The sequence below is a fragment of the Myripristis murdjan genome, chromosome 1 (genome assembly GCF_902150065.1).
Source record: "Myripristis murdjan chromosome 1, fMyrMur1.1, whole genome shotgun sequence".
Classification (NCBI taxonomy): domain Eukaryota; kingdom Metazoa; phylum Chordata; class Actinopteri; order Holocentriformes; family Holocentridae; genus Myripristis; species Myripristis murdjan.
This window is the reverse complement of record NC_043980.1, coordinates 6,353,284-6,380,023: the sequence shown is the minus strand read 5'-3', so window position 1 is coordinate 6,380,023 and position 26,740 is coordinate 6,353,284. Positions and strand designations below refer to the sequence as shown.

The following is a 26,740-nucleotide window of genomic DNA, read 5'->3' as shown; positions in this document are numbered from 1 at the left end:
ACATAGTGAATTGCATAGGTTCAGTGCTGCCAAAAGCATCTTGGTATGAAGCTAAGCTCAGACAAAGCTGGTCCTAAGCTCTTTGTCTCATTCACTTAAAGTGGAACTGAGGCGATGTGAGAACCAAAGTGGTTTTGGGTAATCTTGATCATCAGTCTAGAGTAGACCATAGGCTACTTTTCTACTGAATCAGCTTCACTACTGTTCAAAGTCTGTCCTCTCATGTTTTCATGAATCTGATGAATCTGTGGTTTCTGATGTGCTCTGTGTTACAGTGGTGCAGGGACTGGATGGCTGGGGAGTGACTTACACTCGTACTAAGATCTGTGCCTTAAAAGGATCAACAGTGGAAATGAAGTGCAACTACACATACCCATACAGTAGACATTACCATAGTTACTATGTTACCATAGTTAAAAAAACACTATGGTTTACTGAGGAGGATAATGAACCTGTGGAACTGAGATCAAAGTCCAAAGGTCGTGTGAGGTCTTATGATTATAAGTGGTATTACAGCAGTAACAAGCCACACAGCAGACTGAGAATCAGTGACCTGAGAGAGAGTGACTCAGCTGTGTACAAGTTCAGGTTCATAACAAACCAACCAGGAGGGGAATACACTGGTGAACCTGGAGTCTCCTTAACTGTCACAGGTAACATTTTCATTGGATGGCTTTTAATTAAAGCATCTAAAATGGTGTGTGTGTGTGTGTGTGTGTGTGTGTGTGTGTGTGTGTGTGTGTGTGTGTGTGTGTGTGTGTGTATGTGTGTGTGTGTGTGTGTGTATGTGTGGGCTTGTGTGACATTTCTGTTCCATGTTCACAGATCCAGATCTGCACGTACAGGTGATCAGATCAATCTACCAGTCTTCTTCCTGGGCAGAGCTGAAGTGTGTCAGCAGCTGTCCTCTAGCTGGTCGTCCCTCCTACGTCTGGTACAGGAATGGACAGAAAATGAAGGAAGGAACTTCTCCTTCCTATGCAGATTACTTTAATTATCAGGACAGCTATTCCTGTGCTGTAAAAGGACATGAAGATTTCCGCTCTCCTTCAGTGTGTGAGTTTATTCCACAGTTTAATCAGTGACATAATGCCACCTGGTGGAAGCTTTTACCTAATGCACTGTAACAGGACAGCATGTATTCAATATGTTTTACCTTAGAGGGACTTCAGCCCCTGGCTATCTGGCTATTTATCCCGAACATTTACCATCACCCAGTTAGTTATTAAACCTTCATCACTTATTCAAAATAATTTTTAGCCTCGTAAACTTTCTTCTCCTACATTTACAAGACTGCCATCCCACAACTATGGAGTTTTAAAAGTTTAAATAGGTTCCATGATTTAAAAAAAAAAAAAAAAAAAAAAAAAAACATTCTCATTGTAAATTTCATGCTTCTTAAGAGTTTCTCAGCTGCTCAGAGGATTCAAGCCAAGTTACAAACCAAGCTCTAGGTCTATGTACATATGTATTTACCACTGTTTAACTACAGTATGACACAGTATAAAACTACAGTATAAAACACATCCTCATTTTGTAGTTAATCCAGATTAACTATCCTCTAGATGCTCCAAAGGTTCCCTCAGTGTTGGTGAGTCCCTCTGGTGAAATAGTGGAGGGCAGTTCAGTGACTCTGACCTGCAGCAGTGATGCTAACCCAGCAGCTACTTATACCTGGTACAAGAAGAATGGAAATCCAGACCAGGAACCTTTCAGGACAGGACCACAGCTGGACTTTGTTTCCATCCAGTCCTCTGACTCTGCAGAGTTTTACTGCACAGTGCAGAATAAGCTGGGGAAGAAGACATCTGACTCCACATCTATTGATGTCAAATGTGAGTGAAATGTAACTGGTTCTCGATATCATGTGAGAACAAATATTCTAAATCTGCCACCTTTTGTTTTCACTCATTCATTCATTTATTCATTTTCCAAGCCGCTTATCGTCATAAGGGTTGCGGATGGTGCTACAGCCTATCTCAGTGCTCACTGGGCAGACCTTTAAATAACCAGAACACCCCAACTACCTCTGACTGAACTGTACAGGCGCTCAGTGGTGAGGAAAGCCACCCTCATCACTGAGGACCCCTCCCACCCCCTGCACCACTCCTTCATGCTGCTGCCATCAGGCAGACGATACAGAACCCCACTGGCCTGGAAAAACATCTACAAGAAATCATTCATCCCCTCTGCAATAACTGTTTTAAATAGCACAAAATAGGCTGTACTGTTCTTATCTGTTGTTGTGTGTGAATGTGTTTGTGTGTTTTTTAATTTGTGATGAAGCCGTGTCAAAGACAAATTTCTGTTTTTATTGAAGGACAGACAATAAAGTTTCTATTCTATTCTATTCTATTCTTTAGTTTTTATTTCAGAAAATCTTCCCCAGCTGTACTGGGAATTAGAAACACCAAACTTCTAGTGACATTACCTCCACAGCTGTTTGCATCTAGTCTGATTATTTAAATCCAGTATATGCCACTGCAGAAACACATTCTCACCTTAAACTTATTTTCCAGATGGTCCCAAGATGCCTTCACTGATGGTGAGGCCTTCTGGTGAAATAGTGGAGGGCAGTTCAGTGACTCTGACTTGTAGCAGTGATGCTGACCCTCCAGTGCATAAATACACCTGGTACAGGGAGAACCAAACTCTGCTTCAAGGACCAGAGAGAAGTTATAATTTCTCCTCCATCAGCTCTGAGGACACAGGGACATACCACTGTCAGTCTGAGAATCAACATGGACGGATAAACTCCTCTTCTGTACTGATAGATGTCCAATGTAAGTAAACAACATTAGCAAATCTCATTAAAGTTCATTAAACTATATTATATCATCAGTCTTCAGTACATTCCAAAAGTTATTTTGTGAAGAAGTGTTGTGATTTACAGTTCTCTTGAAGCCACTTTGACTCAACCTGACTACTTTTCCCAGAATGTCTTTTGACAGCTTCAGCAGAACTTGGTCCACTCAGCTGTAGCTTTTACCTGTCAGTGGAGAAAGGAGCAGCTGTGGTGGCTGTAGCACAGCGACAGGTTTCCAGTTGAAAATAAGCAAGACTCAGGCTCCTTGTCCCTTGTTTTGTAGCTATGTTGTGGTTTGTTGAGGTTGCTGTCGGTGAAGAAATTAGTATCTCTGCATCTGCAGTGAACTTTTTGTTGAACATTAGTGAAATCTGCAGCCCTGACACTAGGAACAATGTAGGCATTTCACTTTTCTGCAAATCAAGGAGAGAACAAAATGTCATGTTTTCAAGTTTTGTGGCATAGAATAAAATGAGCAAAAAACACAGACTAAGGTAAGTGGTAGGCAGGTGGGGAGGTGGATGGCTATTCAGGTGACTGTGTTGACAGCTGTAGATCCAGAGACACTGACACCAGATTTTGGTCTTTGCTATAGATGCCTATCTTCCCTCTCACAGACCCCTGTACATTATCTATATACTCAGTAATCTCAGTACTCAGTAATCCTTACATGTTAACTATTGATTGAAACTGATTTTTTTTTTTATTAAACTATTTACAAGTTTCCCAAAAAAAAAGAAAGAAAAAAAAAAAACAGTCTAGAAGCAATGCAACCGTATTAACATAATTATACTAACCTAAATTAATATTGTGACATTGCAGTTCAGCATGTTACCACCAGTCAAAAGTGTTGTAGCCTATGTCTTGCATAAATTAAATGAACACTGGAAAAATCTTTCATGTTCCTTTGGTTTGTCTGTAGTAACCTCTTTTTGTCACAGCGTATTGCAAAAACAAAACAAAAAATGGATTGGACTCTACTATGGAGTGATATGAATAGATGATGTGATATGACTGGATTCTTCATTATGTACCAGCTGGGCTCATTATGTATTAATTAAATATTTTTCAATTAAATAGTTTTTCAGAAATAATGCAACTCTGAATGCATTCATTGGCCAATCAAAACTGTGTCCCAAATTAAGTATATATAATTAGGTAATATAATGTATAAGTCACAACCTTCCTTAGGATAAACACTTAATTTTACCTCCATATAAATTGTCCACCAGATGCTCCGAAGGTTCCCTCAGTGTCAGTGTGGCCCTCTGGTGAAATAGTGGAGGGCAGTTCAGTGACTCTGACCTGCAGCAGTGATGCTAACCCAGCAGCTAATTATACCTGGTACAAGAAGAATGAAGCCTCCCCAAAAGCATTGGGACAGACCTTCACCATCACAAACATCACATCTGAACACAGTGGAGAATATTACTGTGAAGTCCAAAACAGAAGAGGACGTCATCGATCCACCTTACAGTTGAATGTTCCAACAGGTAAGTCATTTACCTTCACACACACACACACACACCATACACTCCATTTTCTTATTAAAGAAGGAATAAACTTGCAGTACTTACAAAATATTCAGCAGTATGATGTACCGCATGTGAACTGAATTTTGGATACTTCCTAAAACCAATTAAATGTATCATTACACCATTTACATTTTGTACATGTTAATGTTAGCGCAGTAATCTTTTTCCTACTTTTCACTGAATCACTGCCATGGTACAACCTCAGACATCAGGATATATTGTTATGTAGCAGCTGAATGAGAATCGACTCAGAATTGACATTTCAATACATTGATCTGAAAACTCCCCTCCCCGGAACAGATTACGTACAACATAAAGGTGTGTTACTGGCTGTTAACGTCCACTCAGTTATGTGATAACATTTGAATCAGGTGTATTATATTGATATTGATATATGAGACACAGAGTCCTGTCCTGGTTACTTTACAGTAAAGGACTGCAGTTTTCTGTTGTAGCTGTTCTGTTCTTAGTATCTACCTACTTGATCATCATATCCACATTACTGATGACTGTTTATCAAAAATATCATGGTTGTGGCGTATGAAAAATGAGAGGAATTCCCGATTTATTGAGAATATTATGTAAACAGCAGTGAAACAAGATGCCAGTCGGGCCTGTTTCTGAGATTAAAAGTGGGTTGGAGGGAAATAACTCTCTGACTGTCTGAAACTGATGTAATTTAACAAATAAGCTCGGGTAGGAATCAGTCCTGAGCTAGAGAAGTGTCGGGTGGCCCCACTGGTTGGTGTGGCTTCATTTAAGAAAGAAAGCAATGTCAGCCTGGGAGTAAAGAGAAAAGACAGATCACGTGTGGTTCTGTTTTGCTTTTGTTAACTTTTTGATTGAGATGGATTCTGGTGAATTTGAACCTGGAAATAGAATCACAGCTGGCCATATTTCACATGGCAATCTAGCATGTTGTCGATTGTAAAATCAAACAAATGACAAATGTAAACTTAATATTGGACATCTGCAACTTAAAATTACCTTCTTCATTGTACCTTGTAATATTTATAAAGTGCTCATTCCTAAACGTCTACACAGAAAACCAACTAAAGCAAAATAAGGGCAAAACCACTGAACCACTGGAAAGTGATCTACAGTGATGCAAAACAATAAGGGAATGCAGGCAATGACTTAAACCTTGCATCATGGTGACATTGTCCTTTAAAGCCCTTTGGTTTTGCACCATCACTCAAGGGAGTTTTCATATTTACATGAGTGTACCTTGTATTTTAAGAGGGCTGTAATTTCAAATCATCTTCAGTCCTCTTCATCATTCAGTGGTGGATATGGCCCATAGGAGTGTTATCTGCATATACATTAGGTATTGTTGCTTTTTGTGCAGATATCAGTCAGTAACAGACCTAGAAGTTTTTAAATCCCCTAAATAACTGTCAGTGTCTTCATCTGATCTGAACACCCCAGCTGCATGGAAATCAGTCGCTGCTGTTGTAACTGCTACCGTTTTGCCGGCTATCATACTGACCTGTCTCCTTCTGTGGATTAGGTGAGGAGTTCTGTCTGATAGTTTTGTCTGGATTATCTAAAATACAGTTATTTATTGAGTAGTTCAATTCATTTTATTGTTCATTCGTTCTCCTAACCAGGAGAAAGAGGGCCACCAAACAGCTGTCTGCACCAGGAGAGGGACCAGACAACACGCTGCAGGTGAGGAAGAGGAGATAAATAATTCCATTAAAACAATAAAATACTATTACCACGACTACTCATAATAGGGAGAACAAGAACAATAATAATGAAAGCTGATAATAACAATAATAACTAAAAGCTCATCTGATCGAGGAGCACTTCATATTCCTGTTTCACAAACCTTCTTACCCAAATAAATAATATTTTCCTCTGTCACCTGATTGACTCTTCCTCATAGTTCTACCTTTTCTCTTTATCTTGCTGTCCTTCATCAAGCCCTTTTCTGTGACTAAAGAAGCAGCTTATTAGGATAGGAATGGTCGTAGCTTAATATATATGCAATATGTGGCTTAGCCGACCTACAAAAAAAGGTCGTCTTGAGGTGAAAATCCAGCCTGAATCCCTCATTTGCAGCTTTATTATTAGATGTCAGGGTGTAGGTGTCGGTCCAGAAAGTGAGTTTTCTAAAATCTTGTCTGTGTGGTGTCTACCCAGCAGCTAAACCCTGTATATGACACCACATCAGCTGCAGCACTGAGACAACAGACAGAGCAGCAGGATGAGCTTCTTTACACCTCCATCGTCTTCCCTAAGAACCATGAAGATCCTCTCTACTCCAACATCAAGATGCATCGACCCCAGAGACAGAAAGAGGAGGTCCAAGAAGCTCAATATGCTGCTGTCAAGTTTAAAAGAGCCAAACCTGAGCCGGGGTGAGCGGGTCTTCATTTTAAACCCTGTGTAGGATATTTATAATAATGCTTTTATTTGTTTTAATCTGTTTTTCAATCAATGTTGTGACTTTAAAATAAAATAATATTGTTTATTATATATTCTTATATTCAGAGAGCACTAATTTGCTTATTCTCTCTCTGAACCAGAAGTCAGGACTCTGAGGAGGATCTGTCTGCATTGTACAGCACAGTCCAACATCCCCAGAAAGACCCCAGACTCTCAACATGATTCTGTGGTTCATTTTTAACATGTTAAGATTCACAGAATGTATGTGCAGAAGTAAGAGAGAGACAGAGAGAGAGAGTGTTTATGATGGTGAGTATGAAGTTAGCAGTGCAATATTAGAGGTAAATGGAGCTATTTTGCAGTGAATAGATGCTAAAACTCCTCAGAGCCCAAGCCATGTTCCGGTTGAGGCTAGATGGTAACCCTAGATTTGTGAAACTCTCGCACATGCTTCCTTGGACAGTAGCGCTTCACTCTGCCCTAACCTTAACCCTAACCCCAAACCCAACCTTAACCTTGACCCTGACCCTAAACCTGACTCTAACCACGCTTGTGTTTGCGCTCAAGTTCAAACCTGTAGATTTTGCTGAGAATTTCACAAATCTACAGTTTACCATTGCGACAGGAGCCCAAGGCTGTTGTGGAATAGTCTTTTTTTGCTTAGGAAGGCTCCTAACTGAACGAAATTAGACATTTTTGTCCAGATGTTTTTAATTCAGCATATTTGAAACTTGAGAGTGAAGATGTGTACAGTACGGTAAACACCTTGAAATGTGAACGGATGAATGGGTTGTCACCGCTGCCGCATGCTTGCATGTCTGATTGACTGTAGATGTAAATATTTTAATACTTCCGTGTGCATAGTTTGTCAGAATACAATTTGATTACAGGTTTATGTAACATTTTCAGAAGCCTATGTCGCTAACCGGTAATAAACGGTCAAATCAAGTAATTTTGCTTATTTTATACCTCTTTGAAACAGTGTACCATTTGCGTGCTTTAATGTTCTGTTTTAATGAGTCACTCAGCGAAAATATAAATGAATTATTTTTTCTCATTTGACTCTGTTGACTATATGTGCAGGTGAGGGAATAAAGACCTCAGGTGGAGAATGAACAAGAACTGAAAGAGCTGATTCAAGCACATTTGTTGTGTTGAGACACTTTAACATGTTGCACAAACATAAAGCAACAAAATAGGAATGTAGACCTAAAATGTATTATAAAAAGCAGGCAGTAGGGGCGGCACGGTGGTGCAGTGGTTAGCACTGTCGCCTCACAGTGAGAAGGTCCTGGGTTCGATTCCCACCCAAGGTCCTTTCTGTGTGGAGTTTGCATGTTCTCCCCATGTCTGCGTCGGTTTCCTCCGACCGTCCAAAGACATGCAGGTTAGGTGAATTGGAGAAGCTAAATATGATTGTGTGTGAATGTCAGTGTTTGTCTGTCTGCCCTGCGATGGACTGGCGACCTGTCCGGGGTGTTTCACTGCCTTCTGCCCTATGTGTGCTGGGATAGGCTCCAGCAACCCCCCGCGACCCTACTGAGGATAAGTGGTTTAGAAGATGAGTGAATGAAAGTAAAGTAACCTCGCCTCACCTGAGGCAGCCAAGGGGCACCAGCCAGCTGCAGTACCACTTCTCACCAAATGGGGGCAGCTCAGCCTTAAATCTTTAAAAAGAGGGAGTCTTTACTTGCCAGTTACAGTACATACAGTACACAACAGAAACAAACAAAAAAAAAAAACATCATGGATAGCAAACTACAGTACTCACAAAAACTTAGGGATATTTGGCTTTCGGGTGAAATTTACGGAAAATATAAAAAGTTCACGCTACAGTGATATTATATCATGAAAGTAGGGCATTTAAGTAGAAGCATGCACTGGTGATTTCCTCGTCTCAAACAATTTCTTGAAACAAAAGCCAACAACAGTGGTGGGTATACCACAACAAAAAATGTCAGTGTCAATAACTTGTCATGTGCCCTTGAGCATCAATTACAGCTTGACAACGACGTCTCATGCTGTTCACAAGTGGACTTATTGTCTGCTGAGGCATGGCATCCCACTCTTCTTGAAGGGCGGCCCTCAGGACATTGAGGTTCTGGGGTACAGAGCTCCGAGCCTCTACACGGCGACTCAGCTGATCCCATAGGTTTTCTATGGGATTCAGGTCTGGAGAAAGTGCAGGCCACTCCATTTGAGGTACCCCAGTCTCCAGCAGCCGTTCCCTAATGATACGACCTCGATGAGATGGAGCATTGTCGTCCATGAAGATGAAATTAGGCCTGTGTTGTTCATGCAGGGGTACAATGACTGGATTAGTGATGTTATTCAGGTAGTATGGGCTTGTCACTGTACCATTCACAAAGTGTAGGGCAGTTCTGTACTGACTAGACACACCTGCCCACACAGTAACACCACCACCACCAAAGGCTCATCTGGTGACAACAGTGGCTGATGCATAGTGCTCTCCTTGACGTCTCCAACATCGTTGGCGGCCATCATTTCTGCTCAACATGAATGGGCTTTCATCAGAGAACAGCACTGAGGCCCACTGGTCCCTCGTCCAGCGTAAATGCTCCCTGGCCCATGCAAGACGATGACACCTGTGCCTGGTGGTGTGGTCAGGTACCCTTGCAGGTCGTCTAGCACACAGACCATGCTGTTTCGAATGGTCTGACGTGACACTTGGGTGCCTCTCACCTCCCTTAAACGTGCCTGGAGTTGAGTGGCATTCATCATCCGGTTCCACAGGGCACTGTTCACAATGAAGCGGTCATCAGTGTGGGATGTGGCCAAAGGACGTCCACTTCTATGCCTTTCTGCAGTGGCGGTTCTGCCCATGTTGCCGCCCTGGGCGAAATTACTGCCTTGCGCCCTTCCGTTCTAGTCGCGCGCGCGTGCGTGCGTGCGCGCGCGGAGCAAGAACTTCCAAGCGATAACGGCCGCTACCGGTGCCCCTCTGGCGGCTACACGCCCCCCTCCCAGAGCAGGGGCGCCAACACCTGCACAAATACCTTTTTTTGGAAAAATACTTTTTATATGGACAAAATCTTGTTTACATAAAAAAAAAGCCACCGGTCAGCATCAGGCGGGCCGGCCGCGGCACCGGCTTGATGCTTACAGGTGCCGCGCCCACCCGGCCGGGTCTGCCGGATCTGACAGGTGAGCGGCACACACATACTGCCATCCTCTCATTATAAATCAACTTTTGTTCATACGCGGCTGCAGCAGCACAACAGACAGTGACACAGACAACATGGTTGATTATTGACTGCGCAATGCGGCCATTCGCCGGTAATCGCGGCATCAGGCGAGCCTACCTACTGGTTTATATGCAAGCACAATACATGTGTATTTGCTTAGACCCCAATATTAGACGAGGGCGTTTTTTCAGGGCATTTTCAGTGGAAAAAATATTGTCTTATATTCAGATGAATACGGTAATAGAAAATGGATGATTCTTTTTTTTTTTTTTTTTTGCGCTCATGCCGCCCCCCACGTGACATGAAAATATGCCGCCCCGGGCGGCTGCCCGCTTCGCCCGTGCCTAAAACCGCTACTGCCTTTCTGTGACTCTTCCAGTCTCTCTGTATCTCTGTTGCAACCTGCTGATGACACTCTGTAACACTCTAAGCTCAGTGGCCACTTCCGTCTGAGAACATCCTGTTTGAAGCCTCGCAATGGCGAGGTGCTGCTGATCAATTGTTAGGTGTCGTCTTGGTCTCATGATGTCAAAATGTGAACAGCATGATGAGGAGGACTGTTTAAATACCAATTCTAATTGAACCAGGAAATTTATTGGTTGATTCATGGATCAAACACCTGATGTGAATTTTGCCGTTAAACTCCTTGTTAGAGAACAGCAACTTGTGCAAAAAGTACTGAAACATTGAACAGTTGGACATGTGCATTCAAAAGTTTACAGAAGGTCACATTAAGTTCACCTGTAAAGGTTATAATGCATTTTAGGTTCATCCTGAAATTTCACCCGAAAGCCGAATATCCCTAATTTTTTGTGAGTAGTGTATATGGTCATTTATACTAAAATCAATATAATAATAATAATTTTCACCTTAGACTATCTCTGTTGTACAAAGTACAACACCTCACCTCAGCCCCAAAGTTGTTTTCCTTCCACCAAAGAGCTGCCATGGTCTTCTTTCTTGAATGAAGAAGAATGAAGAGTTAATAGCTGAAGACAGTTTGTCACTTACAGGTCGACAGGAAACTAAAAACAGCTGACTGCAGCTAAAATAAACAGGGACGAGTGGATTTCTGAACAGCAAATGAGACTTTGGCTGTTTGTTCTGCACATTTAGTTGTGTCTTTACAGCGTTCACTGGAAACCTCCGACTTTTTTGTTGTCTGTCATTTTGACTGACAGGGTCATAAAAATCCTATCATAATCTATTTTTACCAGTCACTTTAATTTTTTAAATGATAAGAAGGACATATTCAATAGCATTTCTTTTTCATTCATTTTTAATTAATATTCAGTCCAAAGTTAGCTGAACAGAAAATCCAAACCGTATCCATTTAAAGAAACTTCTGACACTCAACTGCCGTGACATTTTGTATGCGGCAAATTTCATCATATAACATATATACATTATTTGAAATATTAACTATCTTGTAACTATCTATTGCTACATTGCCCATTCTGCTCTATCCAAGCTCATCGCCATTTATTCTTATTAAGCCTGCAATTGAACTAAAACCGCCTTGATTTATTTTGCTTTTTATGGTTGTAGAATTGTCAGAATTGTGCAATGACTGAGTGCTTTTGCACACCATTGGAAAGCTCCGGTTCTCTGCTCTCAGAAACTGTCGGATTTTTCTTTGATCGCACCATTGGTTCAGGAGTTACGGTATGAGAAGCTCTTATTACAAATACACAAACAAGTGACACACCGGGGACTCTTCTGTGACTGGACGGTCAAAGTGTCAGTAGTCCTACGGAGTTACCGTAATGGCACTGTATATAGGCGCAAAGCTCCGTTTCTCCAGTTCCCGACATTTTTTTTTTTTTTTTTTTTAAGTTTCTGTATGTCATAAACGGTCTAGGAGATATCGATATGTAAAGTATGCATGCTGAATCCTGTCGGCGCCGACATCATCGGTGTAAGAGACGTCTTTGCTGTCTTCCCCGGGCTTCATGAACCTGCGGTCCATCCTGTGGGTTGCAGTGCGTCACATAGACATACCGGTATATGTCTATGTGCGTCACTGAAGGCTAACGAGGCTCACTTTCGACGCCACATGGAGTGCCTGATTGTCAACACCCAAGTCCCGCCCCAGCCCTACTTCTGATTGGCTAGTAGGCCTATTGTTAGTGTGGCTGAGAACGAAAGCTGTGCTTCTATTGGATCCAGAGAAATGTCTGTTAGATAAAGCTGGCCGAACCCTCTTTTTTTTTCAGCACTCACACCAGTACGCCGGAGATCTGGCACGGCACCGGACTGCTATCAGCCCTGTCATTGCCACCAAGTGGTCAGGGGTGTGAATTGCAATCTGTCAAAATGACAGATGGCCTTCAGATTTTTCCGTCACCGTTTAAAAAAACCCGTCAATGACGGAAAATATTCAGTTAACGCGACCTCTGGGTACGTCATACTGCTGAATATTTTGTAAGTACTGCAAGTTTATTCTTTCTTTAATAAGAAAATGGAATGTATGGAGTGTGTCTGTGTGTGTGTGTGTGTGTGTGTGTGTGTGTGTGTGTGTAGTGCAGTGGTCCTAACAGGACTAGTGCCTGTAGCAACAGCAGTATTACTAGGAGTAGTAGGCCTAGTAGTAGTAGTAGTAGTAGTAGTGGCTTCACTACAGCAGCACACAAATTAAAGGGACAGCAAACTCAAAATGCAAAATCTGGATTTCCTTACATCTTTGGTAGCTGAAATTTCTACCTTGCTGCAGTAGTTGTGCACACATCACGGTGGTACGTCACTTCTGGGTGTGGTCAGCAGAGGTTAAGCCTTTGACTCATCTCTGTCAGTGCAACAAAGCTCTTCTTTAATAAAATACGCAGGGTTTCATCACTATTAAAATAACATCATATGCATTGTTAATGTTCTTGTTTCAGTCAGAACCAGCAGCATCTCAGCTGCAGCTCCTCGTCTCTTTGCTCTAAGTGAGAGGCCGTGTGTTTCCGTGGTTAGAGATATCTGCAGATAGGGGGCAGCAGAGTTCCTCATGAGAACGTCTGGGCCTTGGTCAGCTTCAGCAGTGCAGCCGTGGCAGCTGGAGCCTTGGAGAGGCTGCAGGTGAGTGCCTGGCAGGCTCAGCCGTCAGGACAGGCAGTCTGGTCGATCAGCGGCTCAGCCTAAACTCTCTGATGATTTGACTGAGGACTCTGGGCCTCATTCACCAATATCTTCCCAGGTTGTGTGTGTTCCTAAGAAGATCCTAAGAAAATGCGCCCTATTTTTTTTTTCCAACTTTTGAGGTTCAAATGACTGATAGGGACAAACATATTTGAAATTGGACCATTACAGAACAAACAGCTGGTTGTTCTAGTAAAAACAGCAGAAATTCAGGGAGACAGATCGAATTGTGAAAAAAAAAGTTACAGCTGTTCAACAGACACAGAAACAGATTATGACAGAAAGATTACACACACACAGATTATGTCAGTGTGTGTCTCAGTTGCACTGGGTTATATTTCTCTAAAGTGGAACACCAGTTTACCGCTGCTCTTCTGTCATGCCTCGCAAAATCCTCGTTGAAGACAAAACAGTGAATGTGAGACTCAAGTTCATGTGTGAGGCGAGAGGCATGGCTTCTCCTTGTGGTTGATATGGTGTGTGTGTGGGTGTGTGTTTGTGTGTGTGTGTGTGTGTGCACACAACCGAGTACAGGTTCTGGTTTCCTGTTTTCTTATTATCACTCTGCAGACAGTAAGGTTATCTTTGCCCTTGCTGAATAGGTGTTCAAACACATGAACAGGAGCGTTGCCACAGAAGAAAGCCATGCTTGATTACAGCTGCATCCACTGCTTGGTCCAAACTATCATCATTTGCAGTTTACAATATTTATGGCAGCGTGCATCAGGTAAACTCCACTCAAAGACAAGCACCCGCAAGGACTGTGACACATCAAGGAATCCCTAGGGGCCCACAAAGCAACTTCTTCAGAATTTCTTCATAAAGATTGCATGAACTCTTTTAATAGTCCAAAATCGCTTACCTCTAGTTGTAGTTTTTTTTTGTTTCTGATTTTTAAGGGAACCTATTTCATAGTAGGGAATCCTAAAGTCCTGCTTTGTGGATTCTTGGGTTAACCACTTTGTCCGCTGAAATATCTCAAAATGCAGAGTTGTGTTGACATATCAAAAATGAAATGCAGAAGCACCATCTGCAAAAAAAAGAGACTACATTCTAGAGATATTAAATGGCATGAACTTCAGTACTCAGAGATCTGAAATCCTCAGAAATCAGAAAAAATTTGACATTTTGTTTGACTTCAGGAAAAAGTAATGTTGCCTGAGTAAAGTATATCAGTTTACACCAGAATCCATTGCTCTGCTGTTTGTTCTCAAAGTGAATTTTGCAGGTTGGGCATGTGATCGGTTTAGGTGAAGTGTGAAGGAGGAGGGTTTGATCTGACTTCTCAACAAGCGGTTTGCAGAATGCTACTGCCTCGGTGGTTAGAGTCGAGAGCGAGCGGGGGGCTCAGTGTGTCTTCCTGTTCTCTTTCACACTTACCCCGTGCAGCTTTAAGTTTCATATCTTGCCATATCTCGCCATATAGTATTCTGTTTGAATCAGTCCCATCCCTAGACATCTGGGGGCCCTCACACATTTGCATTTCACCAAGAATAGATCAGCGTAGGTCTAAAAGATGAACAGCCTGTCTGACACAAGCCCAAAAGACTTTGTAGCATTCTCTTTTGAGCCCTTTTGGTGTGCTTTTGCTCTAGTATGTGCAAAAGACCACACCATCTTGTTTAACCCTCCTGTTATGTTCACATTTTTGAACATCTTTAATGTTTGGGGTCAATTTGACCCCTGCAGTTTAAACTTCCACAAAATTATTATAACTAAAATTGTTATCACAGTTTATGTGTCAGGTACTTTATGTTTCTTTGTTGATGACCTAAATAGCCCTTTGAATAAAACATAACTCCCCACCACCCCCATTTATACACCCAGAATTCCTATTATGCGACAATGGAAAAATATGCAAATCACCATAAAATCTCACTGATTGATCTGAAATTGGAAAGAAATATTGATTTTTGGTGTTTTAGTGGCTTTATATTATTTCTAAGTACAGATTTTTGTTATTTATAACCAATGCGTTACAAAGTGTGAACAGGACATTGAAAACATATCATCATGTCAATTTCATCTTTACCAGGTAGTGCCCATTACATTAGGAACACTCATTAAATATGAAGCAAAAAAAATTATGTTAATCATTCATTTAGAGACGTCAAACATTGGCTGGGGTCAAATTGACCCCAAACATAATAGGAGGGTTAACCCATTGAAACCCAAGAGCCTTTTTTTTTGGCAATTTTTCAGGTCACTTTCTTTTCTTTTTTGAAGAAAAGCTAACTAATTCAGTCCAAAAATTGCCTAAATGGACATGAATGAGTGTTAACTATGTGGGAAATGGCATAATGTAAGAATTGCTTCAGTGCATTTTAACATTGTAAAATCTGTTGGATATACATGGTGGCATCCAAATATGTGAATCAAACTCTAGAGCAGGTCAGACAAGAGGAAATGTGATCCAGTGTCATCACCCATAGAATAGCTTGAGGATGAGCCTCTTGCTGCACCTGGTGCATTTGGCCATGACAGTGTCTCTGTGGTTGGTGTCAAATGGAAAGACAAACACCACTCCATCAAAAATGGAATATAAATAGATTTTTAAAATAATAATGCGAGTGAGTTTACCACTGGCGTTGTCACGTGGGAGTTTCTGTCACAGATGCTCCACTGAGTTTGGTCTGCAACGCCTCCAGAAGACAAAAATAGGAAGTTGTGGCATCACAGAAGCTAACCACATATGTATCTGTTGTAAGCACTGAGAACAATAATTCAGTGACAATGACAGTCTGTTTCTGTAGTGTTCACTGAGAGCTGATCATTTTGTCGCTGATAAATTAAGATAAAATTGATTATGTACTTAGATCACATCCACTTGTTTACTTGGCAGTTTTTACAGCACATATCAACTACAGTGGAATTCAGTGTGCCTTTACATCAAACATAAAAGCAAGATAAGACAAGGGAACGACACTTAAATAGACATTTTAAAAAAGCCAAAACAGAACAGTTTAATGAAAGGCAGTGGAAAACAGAAAAGTCTTGACTTAAAGGAACTTTGAGTTGCAGCCGACCTGCAGTTTTCTGGCAGCTTGTGGTGCATTAAAACTAAAAAGCTGCCTCTCCGTGTTTTGGCTTTTGGGGACAGACAGCAGACCTGCCCCAGACCATCTGACAGGTCTGGATGGTTTACAGCAGAAGGTGCAGCTGTCTTACAGATTTTTTAGAGACTTTTAAAGACACCGTTATTGTAGTCGAGTTGACTGAAGATAAAAGCACGAAAGTTTTTCCAAATCCTGCCTGTCTAAGTTTCTGAATTTTGTCATCGAAGAAGGAATCAAATTCAGTGCAGTCCCTGATGGATAGAAGTTCAGAAGCTACTTATAATGTCCACAGCAGCAAACAGTGAGTAAGTGTTTTGTGGCAATCTTGCTGAAAACAGGTAAAGGAGTATCTCTTACGCAGACTGGGACAAGATGTTTGATACCATTTTCATACCATTCCCCCTCTGGTTTGGGTCCTGTGGGTAGCATTTTGTGTTAGCTTAGCATAAAGACTTGAAGTCTATGGGAGTCATTAGCCTAGTTCTGTATGAAGCCTAGCCTAGTTCTATAATGGATGAAGGATGAAGAGTGACGCACCGTTGGCCTGTTTGCTGTTGGACAGGTAGGTGTCGGTGGGCCAAATTCTTTTCCTAGGATGGCGATGTAACATTTTGGGTGGACCTTTCATTCCGTCACCATCCTAGGAAACAAAAACTCTCTGCCGGTGGGAGGTGGGGCCAACTTTTAATGTTGCAGCTGACAAATCCCACTCATCCTGCATTGAAGTTTTTTTCAATTGAGATTTTCCCTTAAATCGTTGAAACTTAATTTCTTTTTTTCACTTTTCTGTTAAGATTTTACCTCAAGTGACTAGATTGGGAGGAAGATCCTTCCAATTCCAGGCTCCATGTTTGTGGAACAAACTTCCTATCTCAGTTCGGAGGGCAGATTCACTCTCTATGTTTAAGAGTAGACTTAAAACTTTCCTTTTTGACAAAGCTTATAGTTAGGGCCAGCCCAGGTTGCTCCGGACCAGCCCTTAGTTATGCTGCTATAGGCTTAGACTGTCGGGGGACTCCATATCATGCTCTGAGCACTTCCTCTTTTCTAATCTTCCTCTTCCCTCTTCCTTTCTTCTTCTTCCTGTCCTCCTCTATACCCCCCCTCCTTTTTACTCAGTGCATGCTATTGTTCCAGAGTCCTCTGCCCCTTTGCTTTCGTTGTGCCTTTTGTGTCTTGTCTAGGTTATACTGTCCTGCTCATCCTGGAAGGTCATCCAGCTGCAGACGAGAAGGCTGGATGCTGCGCGTCACTTCCATCTAGACTACCTGTTCAGGATGCCCTGCTGTTTCTGTTGTTGTCTGCTGTCCCAGTTTGTCCCTATCCCCCTGTCTCTGTCTCCTTGTCTCTCTCTCTCTCCCCTCCCACCCAACCGGTAGAGGTAGATGACTGCCCGCCCTGAGTCTGGTTCTACCTGAGAGTTCTTCCCGTTAAAGGGGAGTTTTACCTTGCCACTATCGCCAAGAGCATGCTCAGGAGGGAATCTGTTGGGTTTCTTGTTTTTTTTTTCCTACTATAATTTGTAGAGCGTGGTCTTTACCTGCTCTACCTGTAAAGCGTCATGAGGTAAGTTCTGTTGTGATTTGACGCTATATAAATAAAGTTTGATTGATTGATTGGTCAAGTGATTTTCTGCAGCACACTTAAGGGACACATGAAGGAAAACTTAAGGCCAAAAGTCACTTAATGGTTATCATCACTGTCTTGCTGTTAAAACTTCTGATTTCCGCTTTAGTTAACAAATCAAGCAATTACTGCTTAGTGCTTCCAAGGTAACATCGACATTAGTCACTTCACCAAGTTAACCTTGTGGCCAGTTAGCATTAGTGAGTTTTACAGCATGAAGCATGTTGGAAAAGAGGCCAAGTAGTGCTGAGGCCGCTTGAGCCACATGACAGTTTCCTGTGCCCCAGTTAAATTTGCAAAAAACAAATCTCAGTCCTACACCCAGACCACACCAGAATTTTCTGTGTCTCCTTTTGTTATATATGCAGACATTATTTGCACACAGCCAGTTTTCCAGTGGACCTTCCAGTGGAGCTGAGATTTGTGTTGCAAAAGCTGAACCAGCTTGCTTGAGATCAGTGTTTTAGAAGCTGAATTGTTCCACCAATAATATAAAAACCAAGCGCTAAAAAATACATGTTTTCCAGAGGATATGTTATAGATCAGGGAAGATCAGAGGTATTGGCACTCTGCAGAGCAAGTCTCTCTCACTATTTTCTATACAAGCTAGACTTATATTAAGAAGTAAATCATAATTTGATGACAAAAGCAGTCATTTCTGCGTCGAACCAGGTGATTTCCTGACGTTCTGTCTCTCATTCATGCATACAAATGATATAGCAGAGGAAGGAAGTCACTCTTGAACAACCAAGTGTGTCGACAACAGAAGACAAAATCCTTCTTCACAGTAAGTTGTTACCAGAAATAATTTTTGATGTTTTCTCTTGTGGCGTATCTTAGAAATTGAACCACCATTTGAAAAGTTAGAGAGCCAAACATATTATTGTGCATCATCGTTGTTCTCTGACGATGGTAATGCAGACCTGTTTTTTGATGTGACTAACTAATAAATTGATCTTTTTTTTTCATCTTATTATCTGTCTGCTGATATGTAACATGTCTGAAGCCGCCACAGAGACAGGAGAGGACCAGCTATGATTTTTACTGCAGCAACAAGTGGATTTCTTGTCTTCCTTCTGTCTGTGACAGGTAACATTTACATTTTAGTCATTTTGCTTGAATAGTTATGCAAAGTACAGTTAGATTACATTAAGTTTGAGATGAGTATAAGCTTAGCTGAACTTGGGTGGAGTGTTGGTTTTATAGTTACCTGGGTGTGATACGAGCCCACATGGTGGATGAATATCTGCGTTAGTTGCCCCCATATCCTTCCCTGGGCTGGTAAGTTGAACATTGAAGTTCAAAGTTAAGTACAGCCCCAAATCACTCTTTACAGTCTCAGTGGGCTTTACAGGCAAAAAAAAAAAACTCCCCAAAAAACAACATATAATAGAGACAAGGGGAAGAAATTTGAAGAAGGACCACAGAGAGAGTAGGACCCTTCCTGGCCAATCGGGTGTGCCGACCAGGTGGCCTGATTATTAAAATAACAAATATAATAAAACACATAAGGAGGCAAGCAGACTTCAGCAAAGACTTGTGTGGGGGTGGGGGTCCTATGACAGTACTAGCTTGCTTTGTTTGCACTTTTTTATGCGCTTGAAGTGCAGTTTTGTCACACTACGGAAATTAAAGGCGTGATAACAACATAGTGTTCTACTGGACGAGTCCTAATAACAAGTAATAAACATTAATGAGCAGTGCATGGGTTGTAGCCACAGTGACTGTGAGTTAGGCTGCATAAGATAAATAGAATTAAAGTAGAGTTATTATGGGATGTATTCCTTTACAACCTTACAACACCAACCCTCCTCTATTTCTTTAGAACTGGGGGTGTCTGAGTGGTCGGTCTTAGTGCCGCACTCGCACAGTTGTCTTTATCTGTCATATAATAAACATACACTATATGCTGTATAGTTTGTATCAAGCACTATGTAAATTAATGACAGCATATCCAGTGTGTCTTCAAATGAATGTACAGTTATAATTAGGGATGTCCCGATCACACTTTTTTGCCCCTGAGTCCGAGTCCGAGTCCGAGTCCGAGTCCTTTGATTTTGAGTATCTTTTTTTGAGTATCACCGTGCGAAATCTCCATCTTGCAGACATCGCATGTTGCTGTAGCACTGCTTTCGCTTTCCACTTTAAAATATTTCCAAACGGCAGACATTTGAGACGCTTGTCTTGTCAGTTTTTCAAAACCGCTTTCTTAGCCTAATACCTGTGACCAGCTCACGGCTCAGCTCACCGCCACTGACGCATGAAGGCACACCCACTCATAGAGATACACAGTGCTAGAAGCTTCGTTGCCTACTCTGTGACATTGAATATGTGGCATAGGGCTGACATGACTAGCTCTAGTCTGTATATTTCTATGTGCCCACTCTCCGCACATGTGTAGTGTTTACAACATAGACGTGACATTACGCAACATTACATTAATAGGCCTACATCAGTGATCCAGATCTTTTCCACCTGATTCTGATCCTTTGAAAATTACGTGATCGGGCCCGATTTCCGATCATAGTATCGGATCGGAGACATCCCTATAATTATAATTGTATGAACTCACAATTATTCGTCTGAAGGTTTCAATCATTGTATATAGGGTTAATTCCCTGTTTGCTACATGTCTATTAGGGGCCAGCTAACATTTCTACCATCATTCAAGAGCTCTAAACTATAAAGAATCCAGCAGTGCTATTATTATTATTATTTTTTTTTTTTTTTGTCAAAGATATATAGATAAATACTGCATACTTTTTGGAAATACCACAAACTGTCTGCAGTCGTTTTATGATTTCTGGTTTTGAAAACAAACTCCTTTGCTCTACTTCTCTGTATCGGCATTGATGACGATAGTTAAGTTTGGCTTTGATGAAGAGCAAATAATGTTTAATTTATGGTTTGTTTTCACAGCTACAGATACACAATTTTAACAGCCAGTAACGTATAGTTCTGTCCACACTCCCTTTAAATGGTTTGCTCTGTCCTCACCGCTACATAAGAAGCATGAAGCCATCACATCCAAATCACACTTGCCCACAGCTAAGCACGATCCTGTGAGTGAGTGAGTTTAATTCGAGCTCACAGAGATGCTTCAGCTCTACGATAAAAAGGCCGAAGCCACAGCACCTCGTGATAACAAATGACGCATTTCACTTCTAAACCTTATATATCACTTTTTGGCAAATGCAAAAAAAAACTGAAACACATCCACTGATTCTGTGCTAAAATATTAGACTAGCTCTTTTATATGCAAATTACATAAAATAGTTCCTAAGCTCAATATTTACCCACATGTATACAGTAGCCTCTGGCAATAAATATGGGACTTCAGGTGTCTTTTCCATGTACAAGGGCAAAAATATAAATGTGTCACTGTCCAAATACCTATGGTCCTAACTATATATTTGAAGCAAAGCTCAAATATTCCTTCATCCTTGGAAAGATAATATGTGATAGTCAACTGATAGGAACTGTCTATTGATTACTTAGGTGTATAATGAGGAGCTTACACAGCAGCTGCAGTTGATCAGCACTTGTTGTTCTGAAGAGTTTGAGGTTTGTCCAGGTTCCCTTTTCTGAAAACCGTCTTGGCATTAAGATCCTCTTTGTCTCACTGACTTGCATTGACGCTTAGATGAAATGAGCACCAAAGTGGTTTTGGGGAAAATAGTAGTTCATGATTGTGGTTTTTGATGTTCTCTATGTTGCAGTGGGACAGGGCCAGTATGTCTCGGGATTTACTTACACTCCTACTGAGATCTGTGCCTTCAGAGGATCAACAGTGGACATAGACTGCAACTACAAAGATCAGCATCCGGATAATATTAGAAAAGTATCATGGTTGATTCAAACGACAAACAGTAGTCGTGTGGAGATTCATGATGATCGGCCTTACAAAACACTGACAATCAAAGACCTGAGAGAGAGTGACTCAGCTGACTATGTGTGTGAGTTCACAACAAACCAACAAGAACGGGATTCTAGTGGAGTCACTTTAAAAGTCACAGGTAACATTTTCATCAGATTGTTAATTTATTTATGTTGTTCCAAATGATGTTAAAAATCAAGGAAAAGTGTGTGTATGGGTGTGTGTGTGTGTGTGTGTGTGTGTGTGTGTGTGTGTTTGAGTATTTAAAGTAGTAACCAATGAAAGTTCTGCTCTGTGTTCACAGATCCAGATCTCCAGGTGCAGGTGATCAGATCATCAGTCTACCAAAACCAGAAAGAGCTGAAGTGTGTCAGCAGCTGTCCTCTAGCTGGTCCTGTTTCCTACGTCTGGTACAAGAATGGAGAGAAAATTACAGAAGGAACTGTTGCTTATTACGAAGCCAAGATTTATCCTGGTAACAGCTATTCCTGTGCTGTAAAAGGATATGAGAGTTTCTGCTCTCCTCCAATGTGTGAGTTTATTCCACAGCATGTCACTATCATGGTAACATAGAAGTGCGTATTTTAAAGCACCAAACCCCAAAACACACACACTCACATGCACACACATATGTACACACATGCACACACAAAGTTTGTCCACTAAAATAATTGCCTTTAACACAAAGGTAGTTATTCAACATCAACATGTCTGTCAACTTCATTCACAGACCTGGTTCTCTAACCTTTAGGATTCTGACGTCCCACAGCTAGGAAGTGTTAACTATTTGACTTTGTTCCATGACAATACACATTTAATTGTCATATATGTTGACATCATGTCCTCCAGATGCTCCGAATGTTTCCTCAGTGTCGGTGTGGCCCTCTGGTGAAATAGTGGAGGGCAGTTCAGTGAATCTGACCTGCAGCAGTGATGCTAACCCAGCAGCTACTTATACCTGGTACAAGAAGAAACGAAATCCAAGCCAGAAACCTTTCAGGACAGGACCACAGCTGGACTTTGTTTCCATCCAGTCCTCTGACTCTGGAGAGTTTTACTGCACAGCGCAGAATGAGCTGGGAGGAAAAAGATCTGACTATATCTCTATTGATGTTAAATGTGAGTGAAATCCAACTCATTCATCATAAAATATATAATTTTTAGTCTTCTGTGGCTTTTAATTCTCATAATATGAGTACATGTAGTATATAACTAAACATTACTAATGATAGAGAGGAAGTCACATCTCAGTGAGTCTAGGATTATAGAAAATGCCAGCTGTTGTCGTGTGTGCTGAGCTTTTTACAATATTTTTAACAGCACATAATGTCATCACACAAGGTAGAATAAGTGCATTGTTATAGTGCTGCCTGTTTGCATTCATGCTACTTCCTGGTCCCTCAAATGAATGAATCACTCTCTAATAAAATATATGATAATCTTAAAGTCAATGTATGTTAACATCATATCCTCCAGATGCTCCAAAGGTTCCCTCAGTGTCGGTGACGCTCTCTGGTGAAATAGTGGAGGGCAGTTCAGTGACTCTGACCTGCAGCAGTGATGCTAACCCAGCAGCTAATTATACCTGGTACAAGAAGAATGGAAAACCAGACCAGGAAGCTTTCAGGACAGGACCACAGCTGGACTTTGTTTCCATCCAGTCCTCTGACTCTGGAGAGTTTTACTGCACAGCGCAGAATGAGCTGGGAGAGAAGACATCTGACTCCACCTCTATTGATGTCAAATGTGAGTGTAATGTAACTGGTTCTCGATATCATGTGGGAACAAATATCCTAAATCTGTCATCGTTAGTTTTTAGTAGCCAGGAAAAGGTTTATTAGGGTGTAATTTTTTTTTTCAGCTGTGTTTTGTTTTATATTTACAGACAACAGCACCTGCAGATAAAGAGCATAGCTTAAGGACAGTAGTAACTGAAGGACAGGAGAGTCTGACTGATTGTATTTTATTACCAAGGTTTCCCCAGCTGTACTGGAAATTAGAAACATCAAACCTGATTATTTACATCCAGTATATACCACTGCAAAAACACATTCTCACATTAAACTTATTTTCCAGATGGTCCCAAGATGCCTTCAGTGTCGGTGAGTCCCTCTAGTGAAATAATGGAGGGCAGTTCAGTGACTCTGACCTGCAGCAGTGATGCTAACCCAGCAGCTACTTATACCTGGTACAGGAAGAACCGAGTACTGTCTCAAGGACCAGAGGGAATTTATAATTTCACCTCCATCAGCTCTGAGGACAGGGGGACATACCACTGTCAGTCTAAGAATCATCATGGACAGCCAACCTCTCCTTTATACATTGATGTTCAATGTAAGTAGAAAGCATTATATCCTTCCTGAGGATCTAAAACCGCAAAACCATTCTCATCCTTCCAGGGAAAAATCCACCTTTTCATACACTGCTCTTTATTAAAGCCTATATTTGCACTGAGGGCAAGCTCTCTTTTACAAGGATGCCCTGAATACAGCACAAATAAAAGCAATAAACACACACAAAAGTTACAGTATACATCAAAAGATAATGCAGCAAACAGACTTGAGACATCAACACGAGGACCATCAGTCCAAAGAAAACATGTATTCACACTGCTGTCAGTCAGAAGAGATTTAAATTAATTAAAAGGGATCAGCTATGGAGCATAAAATTTAAAAGCCAGTTTCCCAATGTCAGTGCCAACATGATGATGTTCTACGACCAAATAGTCTTGGGGTCTGATGCCAGTGGTTGTCAAACAAGGAAATTGGCAGAGACCAAAAAAGTAGCTACTCTGTCTCACACTTTGCATTTGTACACAAGATAATGTGGGAAAAATCAAACAAACCTCATCAAACTGGAGGCTGAGGTGCACACCCACAAACTGGGAAGCAACTTGCTGAATGTCTAAGTCTCGTGGAAAAATTACTGCATTGATTAAATATTTAGCTCAGGAAATCACAGTGCTACCACAGCACTTTGATGTTAAGCTAAAATCTAAAACTATAATGAATTTTGTCTCTATAAATATTGTCCTCCAGATGCTCCAAAGGTTCCCTCAGTGTCGATGAGTCCCTCTGGTGAAATAGTAGAGGGCAGTTCAGTGACTCTGACCTGCAGCAGTGATGCTAACCCAGCAGCTAATTATACCTGGTACAAGAAGAATGGAACCTCCCCAAAAGCTTTGGGACAGACCTTCACCATCACAAACATAACATCTGAACACAGTGGAGAATATTACTGTGAAGCCCAGAATAAGAGAGGACACCATAACTCGAGCAGCACCTTAAAGGTGACCGTTGTGCCAGGTAAATTATCCTCATTCACCTACACACACACACACACACACACACACACACACACACACGCACAGAAATCATTCATGTGGATGGTCCTTGGCAGTGGATCAAATGTTTGCAAAAATGTTACACTTTATATACAGTATACAAGTATATAAAATACTTCATCTAAATAGTTTCAGTATGTAAAAACTGCAATTCTGTGCCATATGACAAAAAAGTAAAAAAACAAAACAAACAAACAAAAAAAAAAAAAAAAAAAAAAAAAAAATATATATATATATATATATATATATATATATATATATATATATATGATTTGTTTGAAAAAAGTTATCTGTATAAGCCAAAGAGTAATATTTTTGAAAGAAAAAAAGAAATTCAAGGGGTTTGATACCATAATGTATTGATTGATTGATTGATTGATTGAGTTGCAGTTTATTGTCAGCTAGGGCTGAAATTTGTCATGTATCAACAGCAGCTCCGTTTTAACTGCATATAACAAAAAAGATAATCGGACAGGAAACAAAAAATGCATACATTTACAGAGAATCACAATCACTGAGGACAATACTTTGTGCAGATATCAAGGCACTTCAGCTTATGTTTGATATGGGATTGCACTCCTCATGTAAGTTTAGGATTGACTGATTGACACAATGTGCTTCAGTTTGACCCTAATAAGTTAGAACCAGTGTTGTTGGCCAGCTTTAGTATGATGTCATGGTAGACTGATTCATAAAGTTTCTCAAGAGATGATCATATAGTCTTTGAACAGTAGATCCCCAATAGTCACTTCACTGTTAACTCAATGGCTACTGAGAATTCAGGCTTTCAGAATCCAGCCCGTACTCTGTTTTGGGAGAAGCTCCAAGCTTAGTCGGAACAGCACAGCTGGTTACAGTCTGTGCCTATAAGTAGCTAAAGGTAAAAGATGGTGAAAATGAATCAGCAGTAGCTACAGTTAAGACTAAGACATCAGGGTTGACCAGTAAGGAATATTTTGCCTCTTGGGTTAACATTTCAGAATGATGTTGGCTGTAATTACACTTGGCAAGCCGACAAATCTGGTCAGTGTTGTGAAGCGTGACTTTGTATGTTCTCCAAGCCGCTGTAGATGAGAGGGGTGTGAGGATGAGAGAGGGCAGATCTGAGTGCTGAGGCTGAGATTTGTGGAGGAAGAGGAGGAGATGTGGTTTCCTGATGTTGTTGTAGTTGCCACTAGATATTACTAAGGACTCCATGCTGCTGATAGTTTCTTAAAGAAACAGACTTGAGGGATTTTTTTTTTTTTTTTTTTGACAGATTTAGAAATTCTGTCACCTCTAATAAATGTGAATATTCTCTTTTGATCACAATATTCTAGGTCACAGGACAGCAGCAGTGGCTGTATTATTCATCGCTGTTCCCCTGGTTGTCATCATTGCCCTGTTCTGTGTGTACTTTCTGTGGATTAGGTGAATAATTCTGTTTAGCTATGCTATTCCTATGTTGACTGAAGCATCTAACATTCCAGCATTTTTTCAGTAATTCAGTTGTTCATTCATTCTCCTAACCAGCATAAAGAGGAACTTTAAACGTCAATATGAACGTGGAGAAAGAACAGACAGCACGTTACAGGTGAGGAAGAAGTATTAAACAATTCCATTGCAAAATAAAAACAAAAAAAAAAAAAAACATTTTCCTCACACAGTTCAGCTTCCCAGTTCAGACTCCTGGGTTACAAGCTGGAGGGTCAACTTCATGAGAAGGAATTCATGTGCCTCTCTCCTCTACCTTCTTCAATCAAACGAACTGAGGGAGGTCACAAGCCAAACTGAGGCA

The 26,740-nt window shown here is 41.0% G+C and overlaps 1 protein-coding gene across 1 annotated transcript in view; it reads left to right on the top strand.

Annotated features, from left to right (window-relative positions):
* Positions 1-352: 352 nt before the first annotated feature.
* The window catches only part of LOC115357954 (B-cell receptor CD22-like), a 28,554-nt gene continuing 2,166 nt past the window's right edge, over positions 353-26,740 (top strand). The window contains exons 1-8 of the mRNA XM_030049719.1: positions 353-380; positions 826-1,056; positions 1,566-1,835; positions 2,520-2,783; positions 22,470-22,739; positions 24,659-24,925; positions 26,283-26,373; positions 26,476-26,536. Coding sequence (XP_029905579.1) covers positions 353-380; positions 826-1,056; positions 1,566-1,835; positions 2,520-2,783; positions 22,470-22,739; positions 24,659-24,925; positions 26,283-26,373; positions 26,476-26,536 — 1,482 coding nt within the window. The remainder of the gene's footprint in view (positions 381-825; positions 1,057-1,565; positions 1,836-2,519; positions 2,784-22,469; positions 22,740-24,658; positions 24,926-26,282; positions 26,374-26,475; positions 26,537-26,740) is intronic.